Raw genomic sequence first — 24,214 nt, forward strand, 5'->3', positions numbered from 1 at the left:
CATTGATGTGAAAGAACCAAAAGAGTAGGATTCAAGTAAATGTTTACAATGAAACACAAGTGGGACATGTTCATCCTCTTGTGATAAACCAACAGGATAACAATGACTTTCGGAGCTTCTTGCCCAGAAAAAAATTTTGTTGGTTGCTGCCAAGTTGATGTGTTCCTCCTCTTCCCACTCTATCTCAAAGAAAGGAAACACTCTTCTTTTCTCTCTCTTTCCTTCTTTCTTTTTCTTTATCTTTTCGGGCACCACAACCGTTAAAAAGAGAAAAACAACAAAAAAAATCCATAAAAAAAAGTAAAAAACCAAAATGTCCTCTCCTGCCACCAACCCTACACCTGCAGCCGACGTCGTTTCCAACGGTCAACAGCAGCAGCAACCTCAACTCTCTGCCGAGCAACAACAGCAGATCGCTCAAGCTCAAGCAATGACACCACCCGCTGCAGCTGCTCATCCCTCTCCATCGGCATCATTGTACGTTGGTGAACTCGATCCCACTGTCACTGAGGCTATGCTCTTTGAGGCTTTCAACCTCGTCGGCCCAGTTGGTAAATATGCCATGTTTTGATCCTCGATGTGGATAGCCAATTTATCTAATAATCCATTCTATATATAGCTTCCATTCGTGTTTGCCGTGATGCTGTCACTCGTCGCAGCTTGGGTTATGCCTATGTCAACTACCATAACGTTGTTGACGGTAAGTTGTATACGAAGTTTGATATCATGGACCCCTTGTAACTGATGTATGTATAATCCAATAGGTGAACGTGCCCTCGAGAGCTTGAACTACACCTTGATTAAGGGTAGACCTTGCCGTATCATGTGGTCTCAACGTGATCCTTCTCTTCGTAAGACTGGTTCCGGCAACGTTTTCATCAAGAACCTCGACCCCACCATTGACAACAAGGCTCTTCATGATACTTTCTCCGCTTTTGGCAACATTTTGTCATGCAAGATTGCTTTGGATGAGTCCGGCAACTCCAAGGGCTATGGTTTTGTTCACTACGAGACCGAGGAAGCTGCTCAAAGTGCTATCAAGCACGTCAACGGCATGTTGTTGAACGACAAGAAGGTGTAAGTGTATAGTATACATGAAGAAAAAGGCTGTGAATCTGATGATTGGATATAGTTACGTTGGTCATCACATTCCTCGCAAGGAACGTCAAGCTAAGATTGAGGAGCTCAAGGCTAAATTCACCAATGTCTACGTCAAGAACTTGGATGAGAAGGTTGATGATAAGGCACTTGAGGAATTGTTTGGCAAGTACGGCAAGATCACTTCCGCCGTTGTTCAAAAGGATGATGAGGGCAAGTCCAAGGGCTTCGGTTTCGTCAACTATGAGAACTTTGAGGATGCTCGTAAGGCTGTGGCTGAGCTTCACGAGAAGGAACACAATGGCAAGGCTCTCTTTGTTGCTCGTGCTCAAAAGAAGGCTGAACGTGAGGAAGAGCTTCGTAAGCAATATGAGCAAGCTAAGCTTGAGAAGCTTGCCAAGTACCAAGGTGTCAACTTGTACATCAAGAACCTTGACGACGACATTGATGATGATAAGCTTCGCCAAGAATTCTCTGTCTATGGTGTTATCACCAGCGCCAAGGTCATGCGTGATGAAAAGGAAAACAGCAAAGGTTTCGGTTTCGTTTGCTTCTCTGAACCTGATGAGGCTACTCGTGCCATTACTGAAGCCAATGGCCGTATGATTGGTTCCAAGCCTATCTACGTTGCTCTTGCTCAACGTAAGGAAGTCCGTCGCAGCCAACTCGAAGCTCAAATGGCTCAACGTAACCAACTTCGTATGCAACAGGTAAAAAGATGAGATGGATGGCATCTATATTAAGGGTATATCATTAATCATTGTGTTTATAGGCTGTTCCTATTCCTGGTGCTCCTGGTTACATCCCTGGTGCCCCCATGTTCTATGCTCCTAACGGCTTCATGGCTCAAGGTCAACGTCCTGTTTTCCCACCTAATGGTATGATGCCCCGTCCTCGTTGGGCTCCTCAACAAGGCCAACAAATCCCAGTTCCTGGTTATCCCCAAGGTCCTGGTTTCGGTCCTAACGTTCAACAAGGTGGTCGTCCATCCCGTCAACCTCGTCCTCCACGTGGTGGTGGTGCTGCTGGTCGTGCTGCTGGTCAGCGTAAGCTTTCTTCTCAAGGCCGCAACAATGCTGCTGATGCCAATGCTGCTGCTCAAGAGCCCCAACAACAACAGCAACAACAAGCTAATGGCCCTGAGGCTTTGACTGCTGCTTCCCTTGCTGCTGCTGCTCCAGAGACCCAAAAGCAAATGCTTGGTGAACGTCTCTATCCTTTGATGTAAGTTACAATAAGAAATGGGTTGATGGGTATGATGGATGACTCATTCTTTTATTTCTCTAGCCATGCTTCTCAACCTGAGTTCTCTGGCAAGATCACTGGTATGCTTCTCGAGATGGATAACAGCGAGCTTTTGAACTTGATTGAAGACAAGGCTGCTTTGGATGCCAAGATCAACGAAGCTATGGAGGTCCTCAAGGCCCATTTGGCTGCAAGCGAAGAGCCCAAGGCTGAAGCATCTGCTTAAATCCTATTTAACTAATAATAATGAGAGACTTAGAGTGTTTTCCCTTTTTGTGGTGATCCATATTTTGGAGAACTCAAATGAATTAACTACGTGTTGTATTCATGGGTACTTTTTATTTATGTTTATGAGTCGTCAATGTGGGGGCGGGGTTGCTATGATATGATGGTCGATAGTAAGACTCTATAGGGTTGGTATGACGACCGCTGCATGGCAACTTGATCGTTCGGTCATGTGATATTGCGCCCTTTTTTCTACCATTGACTTTTATATAATTTCCCTTCTTGATATCATCCTAATGCGCTTTGCACTACAATACCTTCGTCACTATTCAACCAAACCTTGGAGTCATTCCAAAGCTAGCGAATGGATCAGCAACTTCAATAAGGCCAAGATCCCTCAAGATCAGTTACGCATCACCTTTAGTCGAAGTAGCGGTCCTGGTGGCCAGAATGTCAACAAAGGTACTATGTAGGATACAGCGTGGAGTGCTTTCTTTTTCACACCTATGTAAGTTAGTAGCAAAGTGAATATGAGACTTGAGTTGAAGCAGGCTACGTGGCTCCCAAGCTATGCAAAGGAAAAGCTAAAGCTCACCAAAGCTGGTGAACTTGTCATCACCTCTGACAAGACGCGTTCTCAAGCCAACAATGTGGATGATTGTTACAACAAGCTAGTAGAGGCAATCAAAGAAGCTGTTGCCGTGCCACGTGATCCGGATGAAGCTACCATTGCTCGTGTAGAGACACTGTGAGTGAGCTTTGTATGTAAAAATTTGATGCTCTCACTAATACGATGATGCTATAGGAAGAGGAATGAAAAGATAAAACGGAAAGAGCTTAAGAAACGCCATTCACAAAAGAAGCAAAGTAGACGAAGCAAAGGCAATGACTATTAAAAAGTTCTATAATACAACAGCATGTAGCCAAGTTTTATGATGATGATTCTCTATTTGATTGTACAGCTCTATAGTTCAATTCAATGTTACAGCTATGTAATCGATTCACATCTCTGCCCTTGAGTAGACGAGTTGTATCCTTTGATCTCGACCTCCAGTGTGTATCATGTGACAACAATCATGCGAACGAGAAACATCTAGTTTCTGGCTTTGAAACGGCTTTTGGGAATATACAACACACTTTTTTCGGTCGTGTAAGTGGGTCCTTCTCTTGCATCTCCACCATCGATCCATGGAATCACCACCACTGACGCTCTTACGAATCAAGCGGAAACGCACCGAGGAGCCGCTTGATGCATTGTGTAAGCTGAAACACCTACTAACTCTTTGATTGAGCATATTCCAAACATTGACTCGATCGAGAAAAAGTGGTCCAAACGCAAGCCAACGAGAAAAGGCCTCGAAAGGATAACGACAAGGCATTGTCAGGTAAAAAAGAAAGACATGTAGAGAGGCATATCAAGGTGGCAAGCTGTAATGTATCGTTATCGTATAGTATCACCCTCGGCGCTGCCTACTTTTTTTCGCTTGGCTGAGACGGTCGAAGAGAAGGGATTCAAGAATGCAGCTGATGCACAAAAACTCAAAGATCGAATCGCTCTACGTGTCAATCGGATACCTGAGACAGTTCAGGAACGAAAAGATCGCTTGATGCAGCAAAATATGGTACAGCATTCTCATTATTCTTGGTATCTTTGACGATGACTTACAAGATCATTTTAGAATACCATCCGAGAAGCCCGTTACCGCGTGGTGCAGAAGAATCGAAACAGCGCACATATGCCGGATATGTAAGTTCATTGTCGAGAGGAATTGTTATCAAGGAAGTGAACTAATGGCAAGCGTTAAAGGGATATGTTTAACATGTACGAGGCAGTGCGCGAGGACGAGCATCCAAAAGCACCCAAGCTTTTCCCAGATGAAGACAACGCTGATGATGAGGATATCATGTGCAACTTTATTCCAATGGTCAAGGAGTATTTAACACGTAAGTAACTCGTTTATGCAAAGTGGGTGTTGAGCTAACCGGTGACACAACATAGTCAATGATCGCAAACAAGAAGAGGAGGATGATTATGTATATGATGTCTATTATCAAGATAACAGCGAATCAGGTGCCTTTAAAGATCTCACCATTGGCTCATTGTAAGTAACGCACCATCATCATGTCATTGATTGGGAATGCTCAAATGCCCTTCATTTAGAATATGGTTCAACGAAGAGACACAATACATGAATGATGAATCTGACAGTGAAGCAGCGGATTTCGATGATGAAGACTCCAATGGTAAGAGACCCATCACATTTATGCATGAACTTGCTATTCAATAATGTTTTTTTATCATAGCTGAGGACTTTTATCAAAATGATTACCCTGATGAGGAGAGTGATGAAGAATTTGAAGAACGTAAGTGATTAGAACATGGAAGGAGAAGAAGGCAGAGAGAGAGAGAGAATCTAATTGGGCGTGTATATATAGAATATGGCTACTCGTCTGGAGACGATGACGATCATCATTATTATTGAATACGCATCCACGCATGAATCTATTTATCGTAGCTTCATTTCATCATATCAACTAAAAGAGGGGATTCACTTTTTAATTTTCTGATGGCATATCGGCTCGATGTTGTTGTAAAACACTGGCTGCTTCGCTTGCTTTTGCTTCTAATGATGGTGGGTCTTCAATCAAAGCCAAAAGATCGCCTTGTTCCATTTCCAATAGCATTCCCGTAATCTTGGCAGCATCTTCTGGGTGCTTTCCATGACTATGGATATCAAAGTCAATAAACAAGCTTCCTTCCCATGTAATCTCTTTATGTTTCCCTTACATCATTGAAAATATCCGTTCACCAAGGATCTGCGATTGCATGTCAGGTGTGAGAGATGAAAGAGTTTCCATGGAGAATGGTTGCTGTTGTTGTTGTTGTTGTTGCTGTTGTTGTTCCTGAGGCATGGTATGGGGAGGATGTTGCTGTACAGGAGAATAGATAGGTGAAGCAGCAGCAGCAGGCATGTAAGGCATGGGTGGATAAGGTTGTTTAGGATAATAGGACGACATGTCGGGTGGATATCCACAATAGATTGCACCTCCATAAGGAACGTAAGGTAAATTCTGAAGATGTCTTGGATGATGAGGTTGATAATGTTGCATATGGCTGGGGCCACGTTGCTGACGACGATGAGCAAGAGCAACATAGATGGCTTTTGAACCAACCATACGTCCATTCATTTCTGCTACTGCCTTGGTTGCTTCTTGAGGACTGCTGAAACATACAAAGCCGAATCCCTTTGATTCTCCAGTTCGCTCTTCACGCATAACACGTGCACTGGTGATAGTGCCATACTTTGAAAATTCGTCACGTAGCTTTTGATCATCAATGGAAGCATCGAGGTTTTTGACGTAAAGATTGGTGCCTTGGTAATAGCGATTCAAATCGTTTCTGTCGGATTTTTTCTGGGCACGAGACACATAAAGTCGTTTTCCAATGTATTCTTTGTCATGCATTTGTTGAATGGATGCGACAGCGTCCTCATGTCGTTCAAAGTTGACGAATCCATAACCCCTGGATACACCCGATGCATCCCGTTGAATCGTTACTGAAGTGATAGGACCGAATCCAGCGAATAATTCCCTTAATTCATCCTCCTTAATATCGGGCATTAGATTCTTGACATAGACATTGGTGAAAGGGAATGAATCCATCGATGATGCGACTCCATTGGTTGACATCCGATATTGCTGCTGTTGTTGTTGCTGTTGCTGTTGCTGCTGCTGCTGTTGCTGCTGTTGATATCTCTCACGTTTGGGTACATGATGGCCAACAAATCTATATGAGAATGGAAATTGTTGTCAGTATGATTCTCCAATGGATAACCACCAATTCACATAAAAGAATAATATTCTCCCTCCCTTACAACGCTCGATTATTGAGGGTCGTACCATTGACGTGCTTAATGGCGTTGTCAGCGGCCTCGGATGTTTCATAATGAACAAAACCATAACCCTTTGTTTGACCTTGCTGATCCAACACCACCTTGCAAGATAAAATGGTGCCGTATTCTTTGAACAAATCGTAAAGCGTCTCCTCAGTCACCGTTGGGCCCAGATTCTTGATAAATACGTTCCCTCCTGATAAACGACGCTTGGCAAGATCACGTAATGACCACATGACACGACACGGTTTGCCATTAAATGCTGTTCCATTCGTTGACGCGAGTGCTGCTTCACCTATGATACCCATATATGAGTCGACGTTACTACTAAGGGATGGAGAAGGATACATGACATACCATCCGCCAGGTTTTTAAAGTTGACAAAAGCGAACCCCATACTGCGTTGTGTAATAGGATCTCGTCGTACATGAATGCTCTCAATCGGTCCATATTGTCCAAACACATCGTGGAGCTGTGCTTCTTGAACGTTCAAATCCAAATCACCCACGTACAAGGAGGCCGAATTGCCGGTAGAAAAAGGAGGTCGTGGACTTTGCATACGTTGCAACATGGGCATAGGAGGAGTCTGTTGTGTATCGATCAAACCATCAGAGGGTGGTGGTGGTATGGATTCCTGGTTCGTTGTTGTCATGAGTGAAAACTGGAAAAAAGCGGTTCGAGAAGAGACGCAATTCCAGCCAGGGAATTCAAAGTGCACCACATCCACCACCGCCGATGCCCGCTAGCGTATCACAAGCCCCCATCGTTGCCAACAAATGAGTGTCCTCATCACCACCACCATCCCATGCTACTATTATCCCCATTGAACATCAAATAAAAGAGTCATTGGAACCATCCTAAAGATTATCATGCAAATCTAATACTTTTTATTATCAACGGATGTCATGTTACAAATACAATGAATGCTATCTAATCAAAGATGCCTCCAGTTCCCTTGCTCGCAGATTTAATAACATCATTGTTTCTACGCTTTGTTCTTCCTTTGGTTTGATTGCGTCTTACAGCTTGTCGGTAGTTTTCTCGGTTGTTCTTGCTCTTCAAGGATCGTTGTACGCGCTCTTTGATGGATTCCTCGCTGAGAGGTTGCTTCCCCCGTGAAGGCGTTGATGATGCTGGTTTCTTCACATCACGATATGCCTTGAAGTCTCGGTTGTTAAGTTGCATAGGTTCCTCCTCATCATCCTCACCATCCTCTTCTTGGTCACTCTCTTCTTCGCTTGATTCTTCTTGGTCAATTGGCTCTGTATTTCCCAGTCGAAGATTAAGGAGACGAGCCTCCACAGCTTCCTCTTCTGTCTTTGGGTTCAAGGGTATATTGGTTGGCATGCCCTGTTGTTCTTTTTCTTCTTCATCATCATCTTCAGCGTCGTCTTGAGAAACATCATCATCATCGTCAACACCTTGTGATTCTTCGTCATCATCCTCATCCTGATCCTTGATTTCCTCTTGATACTATTCAATCACATTTAGATGATTGACTCGAGATAGAAATGTCGTTCGTTGAAACTTACAGCTTCCAATTCATCTTGCATCTTTTTGTTGAATCCACTTGCCGCCACCTGGACGTCCAAATCAAATTCTCGGTTGACATCAAGCTTGAATTTGGGATAAAGCACACTTTCATAGCCGAATCGGCGTTGGAAAAAGACTCGAATACACTCCACATCACGGTTGAAATAGCTAGAATACATCAATGTTGGTCCTATCCAGACAAATGCTTTCGCCCTCCACAAAGCTACTTACTATTCAGCATTTGGATGAGATGTGGATACCATTTGTGGGAAATCAATCAAAATGGGGTCACCATTGGGCTTGATCAGGATATTGAATTCGTTGAAATCACCGTGGATAAGACCATATTGCGCCAAACGTACAATAAGCTCCATCAACTCTGAGTAAAGCTTGCCGGGATCGGCAACTTGTTCAATCTGCCGCCTTGTTCATGTAAATAAGCGAGTTCCCAACAATCCCATATATCACATGTATACACTTACAGAGGAAAAGCATCAATCAATTCCATCACAACGCAATGCCGGCTGATATCAATGGGTGTTGGGACCGGGAATCCATTCTCATGCAATACTTTCATAAATGCAAATTCTTTCATTGCTGCCAAACGAGACATGTACATCCACGATGCTGACTTTCGCTTTTGAAGATAATCACGCTTTGACTTGATAGTACGGAACGATACACGACCAAGACTAAATACACGATGTGTTAGTCCCAGTGATATCCTTAGCCGAGTCTTTTTCTTTACCGTTGAAGTTTCAATACACATTGGGTTTCATCCTCGTTGGCAACAATGTAAATATCTATGGTATAAACGTGTTACTACATAGAGCATCCTTGTCAATGCACTTCTTACCTGATTCTTTTCCAACACCAATTTGATTGCCCACTGAATAAACAGATCCTCGCTTTGCAAAAGTCTTGAGTGCCAAATAGTCATAACCACCATACGTCAAACGATAACCATCATCTATCAGGGGGCATGTATGAGCTATCTTTCAGCCTGAAGAGCGTATACACATTACATTTGGCATGTTGTACTCGGGCAATAAGCTTGTTCTTGGCGAGATCACCCACGAGCTTATGACTACCACCGTGTCGAAGTTGAGCGATCTGTGCAATGAGCGTCATGGGGACCACCTCGTGGTTTTTGGAACCCATTTCGACCTATACTCCAACCCATAAGAAAAAGATAAAAGCAACATGGCACACGCAATACATACAGCTGTTAACACACGGAACTCTTCCGAGCTCATGTACCGTAATGCTTTGGCATCGAGTTTCATTGAGAGTGTGTATATAAGAGTAACAGTGAACTACTTTGAAAGAGCGGGATGCGATGTAGCATTATAAAGTCCAAGCCACATTGGCCATCTGCTACTGCTTATTGGATCATGTCGTGATACAGACGTAGCTGTCTAGCCGCCCTAGCACAACTATTCATGAGCATCCATATATTAAATCACTTGGATAGTCATTTACCTGGTAGGTGATCGATGAGTGTGGCTGTATTTCTTCTTGGCATAGATGAGAAGCTACCATTAATAGGCATTTATCAATATAATGATATACATGGCTGTTGCTATGATACCAAGTTACCCAAAATAGAAGGATTATCGCCTGAGCATGTCGATAGGGAAATAAAAGATACAATGCTACAGTGATAATCGTCCAACGGAAAGGAGATGCTACCAAGCACCTAGTCCCGATCACCAAAAGCAGCACTACAAAAAAATGAATGAGAAAACGTGGGCACGTGTGCAACCATGCATCATTGTGTATGTGTTACCTACCAATCCCGATATGAGAAAGCGGCTGTAGCATGCCTTGGAATTGCCTGTGAACGGATTGAATGTCATTTTGTAGATATAGAATGTTTTGGCTCGTTGTATTCAACATGGAAGCAAGCGTTGTGTTCATTTCATTCATCATGGTCTGCCATTGCTTTGCTGCGACGATCTGCGTATCCTTGAAACAAAAACAAATAATACGTTCTAATTGATACACTGCAGATCATTACATTTCAGAAATCTTCATTACTTGGATAGCACGCCATTCAAATGAGACTTGACGCTGTAACATTAAAGTGGATTCCATACCGGATTGCATGTATTTCATCCGTGCTTCCACATGGCCAAGGATCTAATAATAATAAAAGCCACCTATCAATACCATCATCGGCATCCTTTTTTTTCGAGTACCTGTTCAAGTTCATGTTCAGTGGTATCCCAAAGAGCATTCACGCGCTGTTTAAGAGATGAATCGATAATATCCAAATGCATGAGCTGCTCCTGTTGTTTCAGCTGTAAGTCATGTTGCATGGATAAAATGAGATCGGCAATGTCGGAAAGATCGTGCTTTGCTTTTTCATGCATATCCTATATCATCACAACCCCCCGTAAAGCATCACTAAGACATGTATGCTAATCGATTATCCTCTCTATTACCATCATGTTCAATTGCCACTGCTGCCACAAGTGCTCCTGTGCTTGGTTGATGCGTTCCAAGCTGGCCATCCCTTGCCGATGACCCTCACTCATTTGTTGTTGTTGTTCTTGTAAGAGTGCCAAATTCGATATTTGCTGCTTTGTAATGTTTTGGTGTAATTGCTCCACGAGTTCTAAATAAGGATAAGCAAAATGATAATATGAATAATGAAACTGTAACCTACCTCGTTCAAGAGGATATCGAATCGCAAGGCACATTGATTCTATGATATGTATATTACCATATACGCCTATCTTAAAATCATTACCCTTCGAGCATACCAGCGTCACGAAAGTATCCTTTTGGGATGTGTGGTTAGTTATCAAAATGATATTCCCACCGACGAAGATGACAAGATCTCACCACTGTAAGATGTCCATGTCTGTGGAACACGAGCTAACTCCCTGTTGTTTTTGCACTCAGTCTTAAAACACAAAGACGCATGATGAGAATGAATGAATACGCACATGACGCATTGTTGTGCCTTGTCATTTTCCTTGAAAGGGGGGATGCACACATTGGGGACTTGGACATTGGCAGTGGACAACTCACAAAGAGTCAATAAAAGCGCATCTATCCAAGTTGAATGAGTGTCACAAAGAATACATTCCTTACATTTTTACACAAACATTCGACTTTATCTTGCTTGGACACGGAGAGCGATCGACATCCAGAGTGTAAAGTAAAGGCAGCATCCCTGAAACAATCTTGTTCGCTATGCTGTAATGCACGGAACGTTTCTTATCGCTTTAGTCAGCATCGTTTTCTTTTGCTCCCCTTGATTCTCGCTCCTTCATGGCTCCTGCCGCTGTTGACTACTACCACCTCCCACTTTTTTTCCTCCTCCTCCTCCTCCACCTTTGTCAGAGTCTAAAGGTTACACCTTACCCAATCCGTAGTGCATAATCCTCTTATCGCTCGTCGAGATGGAAAACAAGTGATCCAGCACATCGTCATCATCTTGCTTCATTTGCCTTTCTCCTTTAGCCTTTTCAGCCAACAAGTGATGTCTTTTGAAGGGATAAAAGAAGAACATGGTTTTTTCAAAAGCGTTGTTTCAGAGGTGGAGGTGGATAGCCTTGGGATGATTGTTTTTCCCTCTCCGACCCACTGCAGCTTGGGATGGCTTTATGCTGGGACCAAGAATTAACTGGTTTCATGGTTGATTTCCCAATGTACGACCAGGACCACCTGCAGAGTAGCATAATAAAAACGTATTGGTGTCTCTTTATCATTCGCAAAGGTATGCTTTGGTTTATTCCTTTTATGGCTGTTGCAACTTGTTGGAAATTTCGTACGACAATGCATAATACAAGAACAATGAGTGACAAGGAAAATAGATGTCAATACACACACACGATGGTGATGATGATGATGATGTTGACGGATGGGGGAAGATTCAAGAGCTTCTCTTTTTGTGACCCCCTTAGTGGCAATGAGTAAGAGGGAGAATGATAGGAGAACAAGTGGCAAACAGGTCGTCGATGCAATATGCAAAAAGGACACCACCAGAGCAAGTAAGGGAAAAGGCGGGAGCGCTACTAACTGGTCTCCTTGTTCTCTCTTCCACAAAGAACACGTAGAATCGGGTGACTTTTTTAGGGGCAACAAGGACGCCAAGTTGGATAAAAAAGATAGGGAGGGGGGATGATGATGATGGTGATGATGGTGATGATGAGAGTCTGCTGAGCGCTCTTTATATAAAACACATTAACCACCTACTTTTAAATTCCCTTGTCTTTCTTCTCACTCTACTCTTTCTCTCTTTCTCGCACACAGACGTACACACACACTTTTTTATTATGCCAGCCTTTTGGTCTCGTCAAGTAAGTTGCTCTTTAACAAAGTAGTCGCTGCTTCTCATTTGACTCATACGTTGATGCTATTTCGTGTAGAGCATGGAACATCGTGATGAAACCCCCATGGAGGTAACTCTACATTGGCCACAACTCGCGCATCCGCACATTCCACTCAACAATAGTATTGCACATGTAGTCTTTATACAAAGCGTGTCTAGCTGGATTGGATACAGTTCTTCATGAAATGGTGGTGGATATCACAAGCGACAAATCGTATCACGGCACAAGTCTGCTTGGCTCAATTCAGCATAGCGTCTCCAGCCTCGTTCGCAACACCAGCACGATTACATCTACAGCACATGAGTTATTCGAACAAGTGGAACGATTGCTTTTAAGTGATTTGTGGATGCTTACAACAGCGCATGTCCCTTTTGCACGTGTATTGGTGGCCGTTTTACGATCGCTTGAATTGGATAACGACTATTCAACTATGCATCTCTCTTGGGATGAGGCTCATGCGAAGATTACATACGCTCTTGAGAACATTCCTTCTTCACTTGCCGATACACCATCCATCAGAGCTCTACGACGCCATTGTAATAACGAGGAGGAGGATGAAAAGCCGCCTGCTTACAATGATTTGGATACGCACCACCATCATCAACAACCACTTGAAGAGAAACCTCCACAATACGATGAGCTTGACCGTATCATGGCAACAGTTTTTCGACTTTCCACAGGCTATAGCAACCAACGTGTAGAAATGTTACACCCTTTGCCACAAAAGCGATCCCTCACCGACTTGCTGGCCAAGTCCCTTCATCGGCCCAGTTACAATCGTCAACGTTTTCAATTATCCAGTGATAAGGAACGCGACTTGTTCATGAATGGACTTTTACACAAGGTGGATCGATTGGAAGGTCGTCGGCTGAGTAATCAAGATGCTGATCCACCACGTGACGAATTGGAAGATTTGTTGCATCATATTTGTCGTGCCAAGCGTACTCGATTGGATAATCAACGTGCAGCATTCACCACCACCACCACCACTACTACCTTGTTACGTTCATGATCCTACCGTATTATTTAAAAAGGGCTCTATCTATTTCCATCCGGCCTATCTTTTGCTTTTATCATTCTGTGCATATTCCCCATATCCCGTTTTCTCGTTTCAACATCAGATACTACTCAAGGAAAGAGGTTCAGCGTGCTGCCCATCTTTGGTGTATTCTCTTTGTCAACTTGCTAGATATACTCGTTGTCTTTTGCATATTCTCTCTCTATCTTCCTTTTTACACACACACACATATATATATATACAACATCCCTACTCATCTTCATCATCCTCAATGAAAATGTTTTGATCCTTTTATTGTCTTAAGAAATTCTCTCTACTAGTGTGTGCTCATTGAGGTTATGTTTACTACTGTGATGGTGGTGATGATGTTTATACTAATCATAATAATACGTGTGAAAGGCATGGGATGATTTTTTATGCTATATATGAAGATGAAGAAGGAGGAGGCTATTATGTTTGTGCAACAAGGATAGAGGAGCGAGTACACTCGATAGGTTCAGGAGGAGGAGGAGGAGGGTTCTTATAAAAGGGAGATGCTTGCACAAGATGATCAGGACGACTACGCACGGATCTTGTAGTGGTCGTACAACAATAAGAGCCCAGGTGGAGTAGGTCAATGATTTTGTGATAAAGAAACTTGTAAGCCCAAACGCTTCCACGCAGCCGGCGTATGTCGACAATGTATAAACCAGGTAGGTTACGGAATCGGCTGATCTCAACAAGGAAACGCACCTCATCACCCGTGTCAGTGATTGGATCACCATAAATAGGACGAAGCTGTTGCTCTTCTTCTTGCTGCATCATGGCTACTTCTTCCTCGGCTTCAGTGGACAAGAGAGAGTCCTCACGTGATGAAGTGGCTGATAATCGACCAGGATCAGGAAATAGTTCGAATTCAGGAGGCGTCTTAGCTTTACGTCGAGAGCATTTAAGCTTGTAAGGACCATCCGATAAATGCGTGATACCCAATGCAACCAATGTTCTCTTGATCTCATCCATGACTTGATCAGGGGGTTGTGATGTAAGTGCCGAGCGATCTACTGCACCATGATGGAATCGCATTTGTTCTTCCAATTGATCCAGCTTTGTATCATCATCATCAGGTGCGTTGGTGGTGGTAGTCGCCTCATTGGCATGTTGATCGGCTGTTGTTGCTGGTTGCTGTGTTGCCATGGTATTCAACTCAGTGACTGTACGAGATGCTTTGGGCATTTCTGGTTTAGGTGGTTCATGGCTCGTTTCAGTGGTTGTAGTAGCTTCATGTTGTTTTTGATTGTCATCCACACCAGCGGCAGGTGTTGCTGTTTTGTTGATAGGAGTCGTAGTAGTTGTAGTATTCTGATGCTGCTGCTGCTGCTGTGTCTTGTTGCCTATTCATGCGCATAAGTTACACGAGTCCCGAAATAGTAAAGGCCCACTCACGTGATAATGTTTCCTTACCTCCAGATTTCCTTTTAATCCATGCCATCACTTTTCTACCAGCCGTGGTTGTTGTGGATGTGGCTGTGGGAGTAGGTCCTTGTGGAGATGATAATGGTGCTTGAGGAGATGAAGGGCGATCCTTGTCATTCTCACGTTTGGTACGTGATAGGCTGTTACGCATGGCTGCAATAGCACGTCCACTTGCTGCTCCAACTGTGCTATGGTATCGTGGACGACGAGTGTCACGTGTAAGGACGCGTAGTGATTCATCACGATTCAAAGCAATAGCTTCATCCTTGGATTGGTCACTAGGAGACAAAGGAGGTGATACCGGTGCTTCCACTTGATAAGGCTGCTGACGACGTTGATTCGTTGTTGTTGCTGCCGTTGAGATGGTTGCTGTAGGCCGAAGATTAGCCATAAACTTGCTACGCAATTTGGAAGAAGCCAAAAGTTGTGTATCACCACCACCACCACCATTATTAGTAAAGAAGCTGAGTAAACGTTCTCGTCGTGGAGGTGGACGTGCAGTCTGTGCCTTTTGTGTACGAGCATGACCTCGAATGCTGTTGTGATGGTGTTGTTGTTGATTATGGCTAAGATGCGCCAAACGTCCCAAGCCATGCACCGTAGCAGGACGTGTTTTGTTCATTGTACGCTGTTGTTGCTGTTGCTGTTGTTCTTGTTGTTGCTGTGTCGACCACACCATCCTTCGATAGCTTGGCATGAAAGCTTGTTCAGCAAGACGAGCAGCTTCAGATTCAAGGGCGGCATCGGACTTGTTGAAGAGTGCAGTATGCTGTTGAAGCCATGGGTGTTGTTGGATAGCATCAAGGGAACATCGTTGAGATGGATCAGCTGTTAACATACGACGTAATAGATCTTGAGCCTCGGGAGATATGTGAGATGGAAACGAAGGAGTTGTAGAGAGGATATAGCGATACAACTGGTTGATGTTGTGGCCGTCTGGATTGCATGGATCGTCATCAAATGGCAAGTAACCACTCAGCATGGCATATAGAATGACACCACAGGACCAGATATCCACCGATGAACCTTGATATAACCCTTCATTCACCACAAGCTCTGGTGCTGCATAACATGGTGATCCACATGAAGTCGCCATCAAGTCGTTATCAGAATCAAATTGGTTGGCAAATCCAAAGTCTGTCACTACGATATTGCGACTACGATCCAACAGCAAGTTTTCCTACTGGTTCAAAGCATCGATCAGTCTTCAACACGTCCATGAGCAAGCAACACGCAACACGCAACACATTACCAGCTTGAGATCGCGATGCACAATGTTCTTGCGATGCATGTATTGGACACTGCTGATGAGTTGAGCAAAGAGTCGCCGTGCATCCTTCTCCTTCAAAGCACGATGCGCCAAGATGTATTCAAAGAGTTCACCACCGGAAGCGTATTCAAGGATAATGCCAATGTATCGCTCTGTTTCAATCACGTCGAATAGCTTGACAATATTGGGATGTTTCAATGTCTGTGAAATACAACATGTGTCTTAGTCAAGATGCACTTTTTGCCCCCTCCGCTCCCCTGATGCTGCTGTCATTTCTTACTCTCAATGCATGAATCTCGCGTTCCACCTTGCTCATGCGTGATGCTGAAAATCCCACCGTTTCTTTTCTAATCAATTTGATCGCAAACTATAATAATAAACCGAATACGTTAATATACGTGAGATCCATCTGCTTTCATCTTGTTTGCCTTGATTCAACCCACCTCTTGCCCCGTCTCAGTATGAATCCCAAGCTTGACTTTGCCAAATTCGCCTTCACCCAATGTCTGCAGTAATAAATAAGGCCCAAGTTTGATTTGGCGTGCATGGGATCGTCGTCCTTGGGGTTGACGTCGATACAATGAAAACGATTCTAGCTTGGTATTATGTTCATCTGCTGCTGGTGGCGACAAACTCAGCTCTGCAACTGCTGTGGTGGCGGTTGGCATCTTTTGGGAATAAGGAATCTTTGGATGGATGGGGAGGTGTAATCAAAGTATGTATTGGAGAGGAAAAAAAGAGGCAAAAGACAACTTTGAACAACAAAAAGATCAAGGCAAATAAATGACAGGTTCCCTTGCTTGATTGATTGCTCACTTTTTGATCCCGGAAGAAAGGGAGGGAAAACCCGATATGGTCAAAGGGAATAGTAACAGCACCCACCCAACAACATCAAACCGCCATAGGTTCTTTGATGTAAAATCATGCGCATATCACTGCTTGACAACAAATCTTGCCATAATTCAATATTCAATCTATGCATTTTCTGCAAGTGGACATTGAGGGAGATTTGACGTGCACGTGGAATACAAGAAGGTCAGGGTCTATTTGTGGATGTTCCATGTACGTTCATAGAATGAACGAGTGGTCGATGAGGAGGAGATGATGATGTTGAGGAGGAGGAGGAGGTGCTGCTACCATTTTGAGCACGATCATCATCTTTATCCATGGATACAACTCATCGCCTACTTTTACCCCACCCCTTGCACAATGATATTAATTTTCTTTCCAAAAGAGTCGCATTCTTACCTCCTTCAAGGAGGTGTATACATCAAAAGCCAAACACATCGTATTATGCTTTTTGTCCCTTTTGTATTTTCTTTATACAGACGACGATGCGAAGAATGAAGGAGGTCTTTAGAGCGGACACATATTAATTCTAGGTGGTGATTATCATGATTGCCAGGAAGCATGCCAATGCCGTCGAAAGGGCACCTACAGCAGCAGCAGGTGAATACTGCAGGAGACAACTGCTCCCAGCATCACTGGTAGTTGATGATGACGACCCTGGGTCTCCGTTATCCTTGCCATGGTTCGATGATGAACCGCCCCCACTACCACCATTTGATGATGGAGCCAATTTGCTACAATTGTTCATATCGCTACGTTTGGGTTTGGCGACCTTTGCATTTCCATCAAAGTCGCATTTGCCATCCTTGTTGTTCTCCATGTAAAGATGATAGAGATAGCTCAATTTCTCTGTCGGGCTGCAAAATGCATAAGCACCATATCGCCCCTTTTCGCCATCGTTGCTAATGTCATCGCACGAGACCATGCCACAAAGCATATCGATCTGCTCACCCACTGCACTGGTGATCTTGCCATTGGTGCCAATAACCTTATCCGATGCCATACATGATAAATTGTCACGCATGCAATTACAAGCTTCATCCGAAGGAGTGGGTGGTAATTTGGTGGATGCCTTCCATTGATCAGATGCACTTGGACATGATACGTTGCTGCTAGTCTTGATATCATCCATGGTAGCTGCATTCTCCGCAAGTTCATCATCACTACCCACTTGGGCAAGGGCCTTTTGCAAATTGTGATAATCTGTCAAGGGCTTTGCTTTGCCATCCGGAGTGATTTGTACCAGGCCGTAGTTGTTTTGTTCTTGTGACCATTCGTATACGACACCACCAGACCATACGCCTGTCATTTCAGGACCATAGATAGCTTCAACTTCAGTGAAAGGACGTGGTGTTACAAGATTGCATCCATATTCGGACATGAATACGGGCTTGGTGTAGCCTGTGAACTCCTTGGTTCTTTCAGCATAGCCCGACTTTTGGAACGACGATCGACCACACCATTCGTACATGTTGACACCAAAGAAATCGGCTTGTTCCTCTTCAGCACCACATGCAAAGTAGTCCTTGATGGCATCTCGAATGTCCCCATCGTCGTTGCCAGCATACCCAACAGGGATCTCCTTGTTGCCATTGCTACGAATGTGCTTCTTGATATCACGCACAGCTGCCTTGACGAATGCTGAAGCAGGCGTATTGGACTTGTCATTGGTCACCTCGTTCCCAGCAATGAAGCCCATAATGTTATTATACTTGAGGAAGGCGTCTACGGTCTTGGTGTATGCAGCATACAGTCTTGTGTCATATTCAGGCGTTTCCCGGTTGATGGAGAATTTGGGCGTGGCAATATCAAGCAAAAGATAGATACCAGCACTCTCAAAAGCTTGCATGCAACCATCATGGTTCTTACTGGGATCCACCTACAACCACCCATTGGGCCCATTGTTTGTTACCTGTGCGATGGTTCGGGTGTCACCACTACTACTGCTTACCTCATACACTCGGATCAAGTTGAGACCCAGCTTTTTCATTAATGCAGCATCACGCTTGCACGCAGCTGTATCTGTGAGAGGATCGATAATCACATCTGTGTTATTGCGAAGATGGCTTTCTCCATTTCTTGGTTGATATGCGACTCTGCGGGATGATAGACATTAGAGCTTGTATGCATACGTTTAGGTTTACACAACTTACCCTTTGATAAAGAACTGTTTCTTGGTTTTGGAATCGAAAAACTTGTTGCCCTTGATGCTAAGTGGATTGAGTGCTTGAACAAAACCTGCTATGTAGAACAGCAGCAATACGAGCACATTGAACTGCATACCGAATTCTTTTGGAAAAAAAAAGAACACCTCAACATGTACAATTTTATCCTTGGATTATTATACAATAGGATGATTGTTTGCTTTTTCTACATACATACTCTAATTATCACATAGCTATATCATCAACGGAGGATTATCGGGGGATTAATTAGACTTGCAAATATCTCATTTAACATTGTTTGATACTCCCCGTAATAAGGTTTTAGCTTGCATGAATTCTGGGTAATGTATCCACAGGCACAGGCCATGAATGATCAGCCGATTACTCCATATTTGAGAACATCCATTCAACTACTTGTACGTGGGAATGCTGTTACTTCATCAACTAGTATGACCACCATCATCAAAGATTCACCAACGAATACCGGATTTACCGTAAACCATATATGAGGACCGTGAGCAACCCCACTTGCGACATTATTTAAAGAGCATCCTCCCAACAAAGGTTTAATTCATCCAACTCAGCAAAGATAATGACCGCATCTGAAAACCAAAAGGTGGCCGTGATTACTGGTGGTAGTCGAGGGATTGGCAAAGCTGTAGCCGAAGCATTAGTCGCTCAAGGCATACGTGTGGTGATTGGCGATATCCTTGATGATGATGGCCATCAAACAGCTCAAGAGCTCAATCGTCAATGCGCTGGAGACTCGCAAATGGTTGCCTACATTCATACAGACGTGACCTTGTACAAAGATGTCATTGCCCTTTTTCGATTCGCTGAAGCTACTTTTGGTGGTGTGGATGTACGTAGTAGTATCAAAGTCGATGGTGAATACAAACACATGTACTTGAATCGTGCGATAACAATATCTCCCAAAAGATTGCTTTTTTGAATGCAGGCATCATTAGTGGAGCCGACAACGTGTTTTTACCTTTGGAAGGTTGGTTTGAGGAGTACATACTCATGTAGTAATGCATATTAACGAAGGCTATTTGGGATCCTATAGATGAAGTAGAGGTGAATTTACCCAAAGTAAACATTACGGGCGTCGTCAAGTGTACCAAAGTGGCTGTTCTCCACATGGCTAAACGAGGTGGTGGAGTCATAGTGAACACTGCATCGGTAGCTGGTTTCCTTTCGAGCATGTAAGATGTCTTGCTTTTCTCATGTTGAGGAGCATTCCTCTTTTTTCACCTTGTGCTGTATGCAAGGATTGATATTCTCGTCATTTATTATAGGCAACTCGCTCATTACTTTGCGACAAAGCATGCTGTGGTGGGATGGACACGTAGTATGGAGATGCTTAAGGATATTTGTAATGTGCGTGTCAATGCTGTATGCCCACATTGGGTTGGTAAGTAGCTGATAAAGCATTCAATTACCAAGAACCAATGAACTTACCAAGGATAACCATGATAATGTACAGCCACAGATATGCAAGGGATGATCCTCAACAAGGAAGGCGACGACCCTTATAAGCAATTGGTGGAACATTCGCCTCGAGTTAAGATGGAAACTGTGGTCCGTGGAGTAATGATGCTTATTGAAGACGAGAAAAGAAATGGTAACATCCAGATGAAGGTGACCTATGAAAGCATGCTCACACGACGTTATAGCGGAGACCCTTCTAACCCTGCCTGGGGATGTGATTCGAGTCCAAGAACGTATTGCAGAATATGGTTTGTGATATTCATGCGAGAGAAAAACGACGATAACTTATAGTTTTATGCTTCATTAGAGGAGTTGTCGACACCGGAGTATGCAGCGCTTGTAGATAGTTACCAGCCTCAAGTACTTGAGCACTACAAGAAGCAACTTGAACATGCATTGGATCGTTATGGATTGTAATTAAAGCCTTTATTACGAATCTTTTATTCATACTATATCCATCTATTGCTATTACATGGCATGGGGGTGAGCATGTGGTTACATAATACGGCTGCCGAAAGTGCGCCAGTAGGATGAGACACCCGATGTCCCGAGATGTATGTTGCAAGTGGCACTGTGAGGCACTGTGTAGCACAAGGCATGAAATCAAAAGTAGGCCAAATAGCATAGAGGAGACCATGGCAATCAATAAGACTGAAGGCACTGGTAAACAAGAAAGGGGGGATGTTACCAATTTGCATGAACGCTCTTTCCTTCGGACGTCTTTTCTTCTTGCACTTTTGTCACCCATTCAGCAAACAATGTCATCTTGGAGGAAGACCTAGGGATCACTGGTAATGCTGCAACATTCCAAGCCGGCAATGAGGAGAGCTCTCCACCATCACAATGAAGCCTTGATGTATACCAAAAAGGAACGAAGCGTGGAAGATCCAACTTTTCCTGTTCAACTACCCACGTTTTATGGAAGATGATCATCGACGACTTGCAACAACCAAGATCAAAGGGATGATGGCATCAATGATATGCTCATCTTGCATCGTCATCAGCTTCGTTTACGACTACGAGTACATTGCATGCTGCGTCTGGCATTGTATCCATCCACTTGTACAACTCATCACGCGTTACTCCGTTCAGCCCAGCAACGCGTTACATCTACATGCATGCTATTACGACATGATTCTCAACTTTGGATGACATGAAAAGCAACATCTGTATCCATCCGCTGTTTGGTCCTGCAACCGTTTTCGACATACAACTCTTATTAGCCATGATCCCAGCATAGAAGTTTTATCCCAACAACCTCGTTGTAGATATGATCCATGCTCCCCTATCATCATCTTCTTCAATGAAATTACAATGCGGCTTCCTTCATGATTCGATGGATGTGCTCTTGTTTGGTTGGGAAATGGGCTCGTTTATGACCCTTGTCAGTGTGCAGTTATACCAATGTGTTCTATAAACAGCACCACAGTATTTGGCTAGCTCAGTTACTTGCTGAGCCTTTGCAGCAAGTAGAATCTCAAAGTCAAATCTCGAAATGGTCGCTATGCAACGTGGATCAAAAATGAATACCATGGGAGATACACACTTTTGCAGCCTCGACGCTATCTATCCAAAAATTTTCGTAAGTATAACACTATGCTTGAATTTCCTTAGTGGGTTTGCGACAACGACATATCAACTTGCAGAAAGGATGATGGGCCATCTTCAATCTCCGTGTACTGTCGGACAAAGCCCAGGTCGTTCCTGCAACAGGAAAAGGAAATTGAGCATATAGAGCATCTACTTGTCTGACGCGAATCACCTGTACCACCACACGTTCCGACAACACGTATTCACGTATGTTTTGAATCCGAAAGCCTTGGCAATGGTCCATTCAAGGATATATTCGCTTATTCGGATTTCACTTGTCCCCTATGCATGTGGATCATGAGCTTATTGCCAGATCAGGAAAAAAAGTTCAAGCTAAAAATCAACCCGGATAAGCTTGAGCGTGTTGTCTTAAACTTTTCAGATGACGTGACCCATCATCCCAGAGAGAAATCGTTTACGTATAGAAACAACTTCTTTATAGCATGTAAATGATTTTTACTACATCCCACGCATTCATTAAAGAGACCAGCATTATTACATGAGAAGCTTTTATATTGTGCATTTGAAACAACTACATTATACCATATATAATACACGTAGTTCGATGAAGAAAACTATACTACAATGTTGGGAAGGGGATGTATTTATTGTTCGGCTTCCTTCTTGGCCTTCCATTCATCAAAGAGCTTCTTGCCGAAGAAACCAAGACCACCAACAGCAGCGGCAGCAGCAACACCCTTGACGGCATCTTCAGCAACTTCCTTGTGGTGGTGCTTCTCCATACGGCGCTTGTGCTCATCTTGGATGAAAGATTCAGCTTCACGGGGGTCATCAGACTCTTCAGTGTTGATGGAAAGATGAATGCCACCAGCGGGTTCTTCCTTGATAGTGTAAAGGTTGAAGATACCGTTGACAGGAGCTTGAGACAAAGGAATAGCAGTGAAGCCAATAAGCTCGTCGACACCGGCCTCCTTGTCAAAGATCTCAACGAACAAGTTGGGCTCACCACCATAAGAGAACTCGAAAGTCTCATCCCAGCTGGCTTGGGGACCAGCATCCTCCTTAACTTCAGTACGTTGGTAAGAGTCTTCATTCTCATGGCTCAAAGAGAGCTTGACATAGGGATCGTTGCGACGGCGACCACCACGTTCGACATCAGCCAAGTGGCGAGCAGAGTGAACAGTGACCTTGAGAGTACCTTCGGAAAGCATGATTTGTGATTAAAAAGAAAAAGATGTAGAAACGATTGCTTCAGGACACTCACCGTATTTATATTCTTTACAGCATCAGACTTTGGCACTAAATCTCTGACGTGTCCAAAAAGATGGGGGGTAGAAGGAATATGAGATACACACACAGCAAACGCGTACGACAACTCGGCGCAGGGATTGAATGCGGAAGATGTACAAAGCCTAGCCCACTTGCGGCGATACGTTTGTGTCACATCGATGCTGCAGCGTTACCATCATCACCAATCAACAGGGCACACACAGCCTTACCTCCCACAACCTTACTCATTCACGCGGCCGCCATTATTTATTTATTTAGTTTGCCTTTCACACACACGCGTATGGGTACTCATGTACCCAAACACACACACACACACACACATACACACACATACACATTCTCACAAGTCCATCCATATTGAAGATTTAAGGGCCGTGCATTAACAAAAAGCATCGAGTCATACTCGAGACGCGTTTTGTTTCAGAAGACTCATGCACCTTGAGTTGCATATATGCACCACAGCAGGCACTCCGCTCGCCTAATCGCAACCGGACATATGATCGTATTCGTATTCTCGATCACGAACATGGTTACTGTGCTCGATAACGTTTCCTAATATTGGAACAAGGATACATGGTTGTCGGCAAATCGAAGACCAAGTCCGAGAACAAAACATCATCTCATACGGTATTCCCGATACGCGAGTGAATGACAGGATCAAAAATAAAAAAAAAGTAACGAAGCCAATCGATCCAATGGATCCCATATGGTGGTATTCAAGCATTTGCCAACATGAGTGAGAAAGTAGTTTGCATGAGAAAGGATGCGTTTATTTAGCTACTATGGTA

At 43.7% G+C, this 24,214-nt stretch overlaps 11 protein-coding genes across 11 annotated transcripts; 5 read left to right on the top strand and 6 right to left on the bottom strand.

Moving 5' to 3' along the window:
* Positions 1–313: 313 nt before the first annotated feature.
* Positions 314–2,569, top strand: O0I10_007439 (uncharacterized protein; the record flags this gene model as incomplete). Its single annotated transcript, XM_058487455.1, has 6 exons — positions 314–551; positions 620–700; positions 765–1,077; positions 1,133–1,808; positions 1,871–2,322; positions 2,386–2,569. 6 exons carry the CDS (start codon positions 314–316, stop codon positions 2,567–2,569), a joined length of 1,944 nt encoding a protein of 647 aa, XP_058341755.1.
* Positions 2,570–2,864: 295 nt separating this feature from the next.
* Positions 2,865–3,320, top strand: O0I10_007440 (uncharacterized protein; the record flags this gene model as incomplete). The annotated part of the gene is made up of 2 exons (XM_058487456.1): positions 2,865–3,030; positions 3,082–3,320. The coding sequence occupies 2 exons, from the start codon at positions 2,865–2,867 to the stop codon at positions 3,318–3,320; spliced, it is 405 nt and encodes a 134-aa protein (XP_058341756.1).
* Positions 3,321–3,756: 436 nt separating this feature from the next.
* Positions 3,757–5,051, top strand: O0I10_007441 (uncharacterized protein; the record flags this gene model as incomplete). The annotated part of the gene is made up of 9 exons (XM_058487457.1): positions 3,757–3,826; positions 3,894–3,953; positions 4,021–4,190; positions 4,248–4,315; positions 4,376–4,512; positions 4,568–4,670; positions 4,730–4,812; positions 4,873–4,932; positions 5,005–5,051. 9 exons carry the CDS (start codon positions 3,757–3,759, stop codon positions 5,049–5,051), a joined length of 798 nt encoding a protein of 265 aa, XP_058341757.1.
* A 73-nt stretch (positions 5,052–5,124) lies between these two features.
* Positions 5,125–7,113, bottom strand: O0I10_007442 (uncharacterized protein; the record flags this gene model as incomplete). Its single annotated transcript, XM_058487458.1, has 4 exons — positions 5,125–5,293; positions 5,357–6,355; positions 6,444–6,756; positions 6,819–7,113. The coding sequence occupies 4 exons, from the start codon at positions 7,111–7,113 to the stop codon at positions 5,125–5,127; spliced, it is 1,776 nt and encodes a 591-aa protein (XP_058341758.1).
* A 278-nt stretch (positions 7,114–7,391) lies between these two features.
* On the bottom strand, positions 7,392–9,280 carry O0I10_007443 (uncharacterized protein; the record flags this gene model as incomplete). The annotated part of the gene is made up of 8 exons (XM_058487459.1): positions 7,392–7,934; positions 7,994–8,162; positions 8,226–8,417; positions 8,477–8,686; positions 8,743–8,797; positions 8,851–8,964; positions 9,020–9,161; positions 9,218–9,280. The coding sequence occupies 8 exons, from the start codon at positions 9,278–9,280 to the stop codon at positions 7,392–7,394; spliced, it is 1,488 nt and encodes a 495-aa protein (XP_058341759.1).
* A 98-nt stretch (positions 9,281–9,378) lies between these two features.
* On the bottom strand, positions 9,379–10,699 carry O0I10_007444 (uncharacterized protein; the record flags this gene model as incomplete). The annotated part of the gene is made up of 8 exons (XM_058487460.1): positions 9,379–9,421; positions 9,477–9,529; positions 9,594–9,718; positions 9,788–9,962; positions 10,035–10,136; positions 10,196–10,372; positions 10,442–10,614; positions 10,666–10,699. 8 exons carry the CDS (start codon positions 10,697–10,699, stop codon positions 9,379–9,381), a joined length of 882 nt encoding a protein of 293 aa, XP_058341760.1.
* A 1,584-nt stretch (positions 10,700–12,283) lies between these two features.
* On the top strand, positions 12,284–13,352 carry O0I10_007445 (uncharacterized protein; the record flags this gene model as incomplete). The annotated part of the gene is made up of 3 exons (XM_058487461.1): positions 12,284–12,307; positions 12,377–12,409; positions 12,477–13,352. The coding sequence occupies 3 exons, from the start codon at positions 12,284–12,286 to the stop codon at positions 13,350–13,352; spliced, it is 933 nt and encodes a 310-aa protein (XP_058341761.1).
* A 456-nt stretch (positions 13,353–13,808) lies between these two features.
* O0I10_007446 (uncharacterized protein) lies at positions 13,809–16,748 on the bottom strand (the record flags this gene model as incomplete). The annotated part of the gene is made up of 5 exons (XM_058487462.1): positions 13,809–14,728; positions 14,799–15,990; positions 16,063–16,281; positions 16,361–16,447; positions 16,524–16,748. 5 exons carry the CDS (start codon positions 16,746–16,748, stop codon positions 13,809–13,811), a joined length of 2,643 nt encoding a protein of 880 aa, XP_058341762.1.
* A 710-nt stretch (positions 16,749–17,458) lies between these two features.
* Positions 17,459–19,210, bottom strand: O0I10_007447 (uncharacterized protein; the record flags this gene model as incomplete). Its single annotated transcript, XM_058487463.1, has 3 exons — positions 17,459–18,808; positions 18,881–19,025; positions 19,083–19,210. The coding sequence occupies 3 exons, from the start codon at positions 19,208–19,210 to the stop codon at positions 17,459–17,461; spliced, it is 1,623 nt and encodes a 540-aa protein (XP_058341763.1).
* A 476-nt stretch (positions 19,211–19,686) lies between these two features.
* O0I10_007448 (uncharacterized protein) lies at positions 19,687–21,002 on the top strand (the record flags this gene model as incomplete). Its single annotated transcript, XM_058487464.1, has 7 exons — positions 19,687–19,956; positions 20,034–20,094; positions 20,161–20,299; positions 20,393–20,508; positions 20,581–20,718; positions 20,771–20,833; positions 20,893–21,002. 7 exons carry the CDS (start codon positions 19,687–19,689, stop codon positions 21,000–21,002), a joined length of 897 nt encoding a protein of 298 aa, XP_058341764.1.
* Positions 21,003–22,780: 1,778 nt separating this feature from the next.
* On the bottom strand, positions 22,781–23,347 carry O0I10_007449 (uncharacterized protein; the record flags this gene model as incomplete). The annotated part of the gene is made up of 1 exon (XM_058487465.1): positions 22,781–23,347. The coding sequence occupies one exon, from the start codon at positions 23,345–23,347 to the stop codon at positions 22,781–22,783; it is 567 nt and encodes a 188-aa protein (XP_058341765.1).
* Positions 23,348–24,214: the final 867 nt, after the last annotated feature.

Source organism: Lichtheimia ornata (assembly GCF_029851405.1).
Source record: "Lichtheimia ornata isolate CBS 291.66 chromosome Unknown scaffold00036, whole genome shotgun sequence".
Taxonomy (NCBI): Eukaryota; Fungi; Mucoromycota; class Mucoromycetes; order Mucorales; family Lichtheimiaceae; genus Lichtheimia; species Lichtheimia ornata.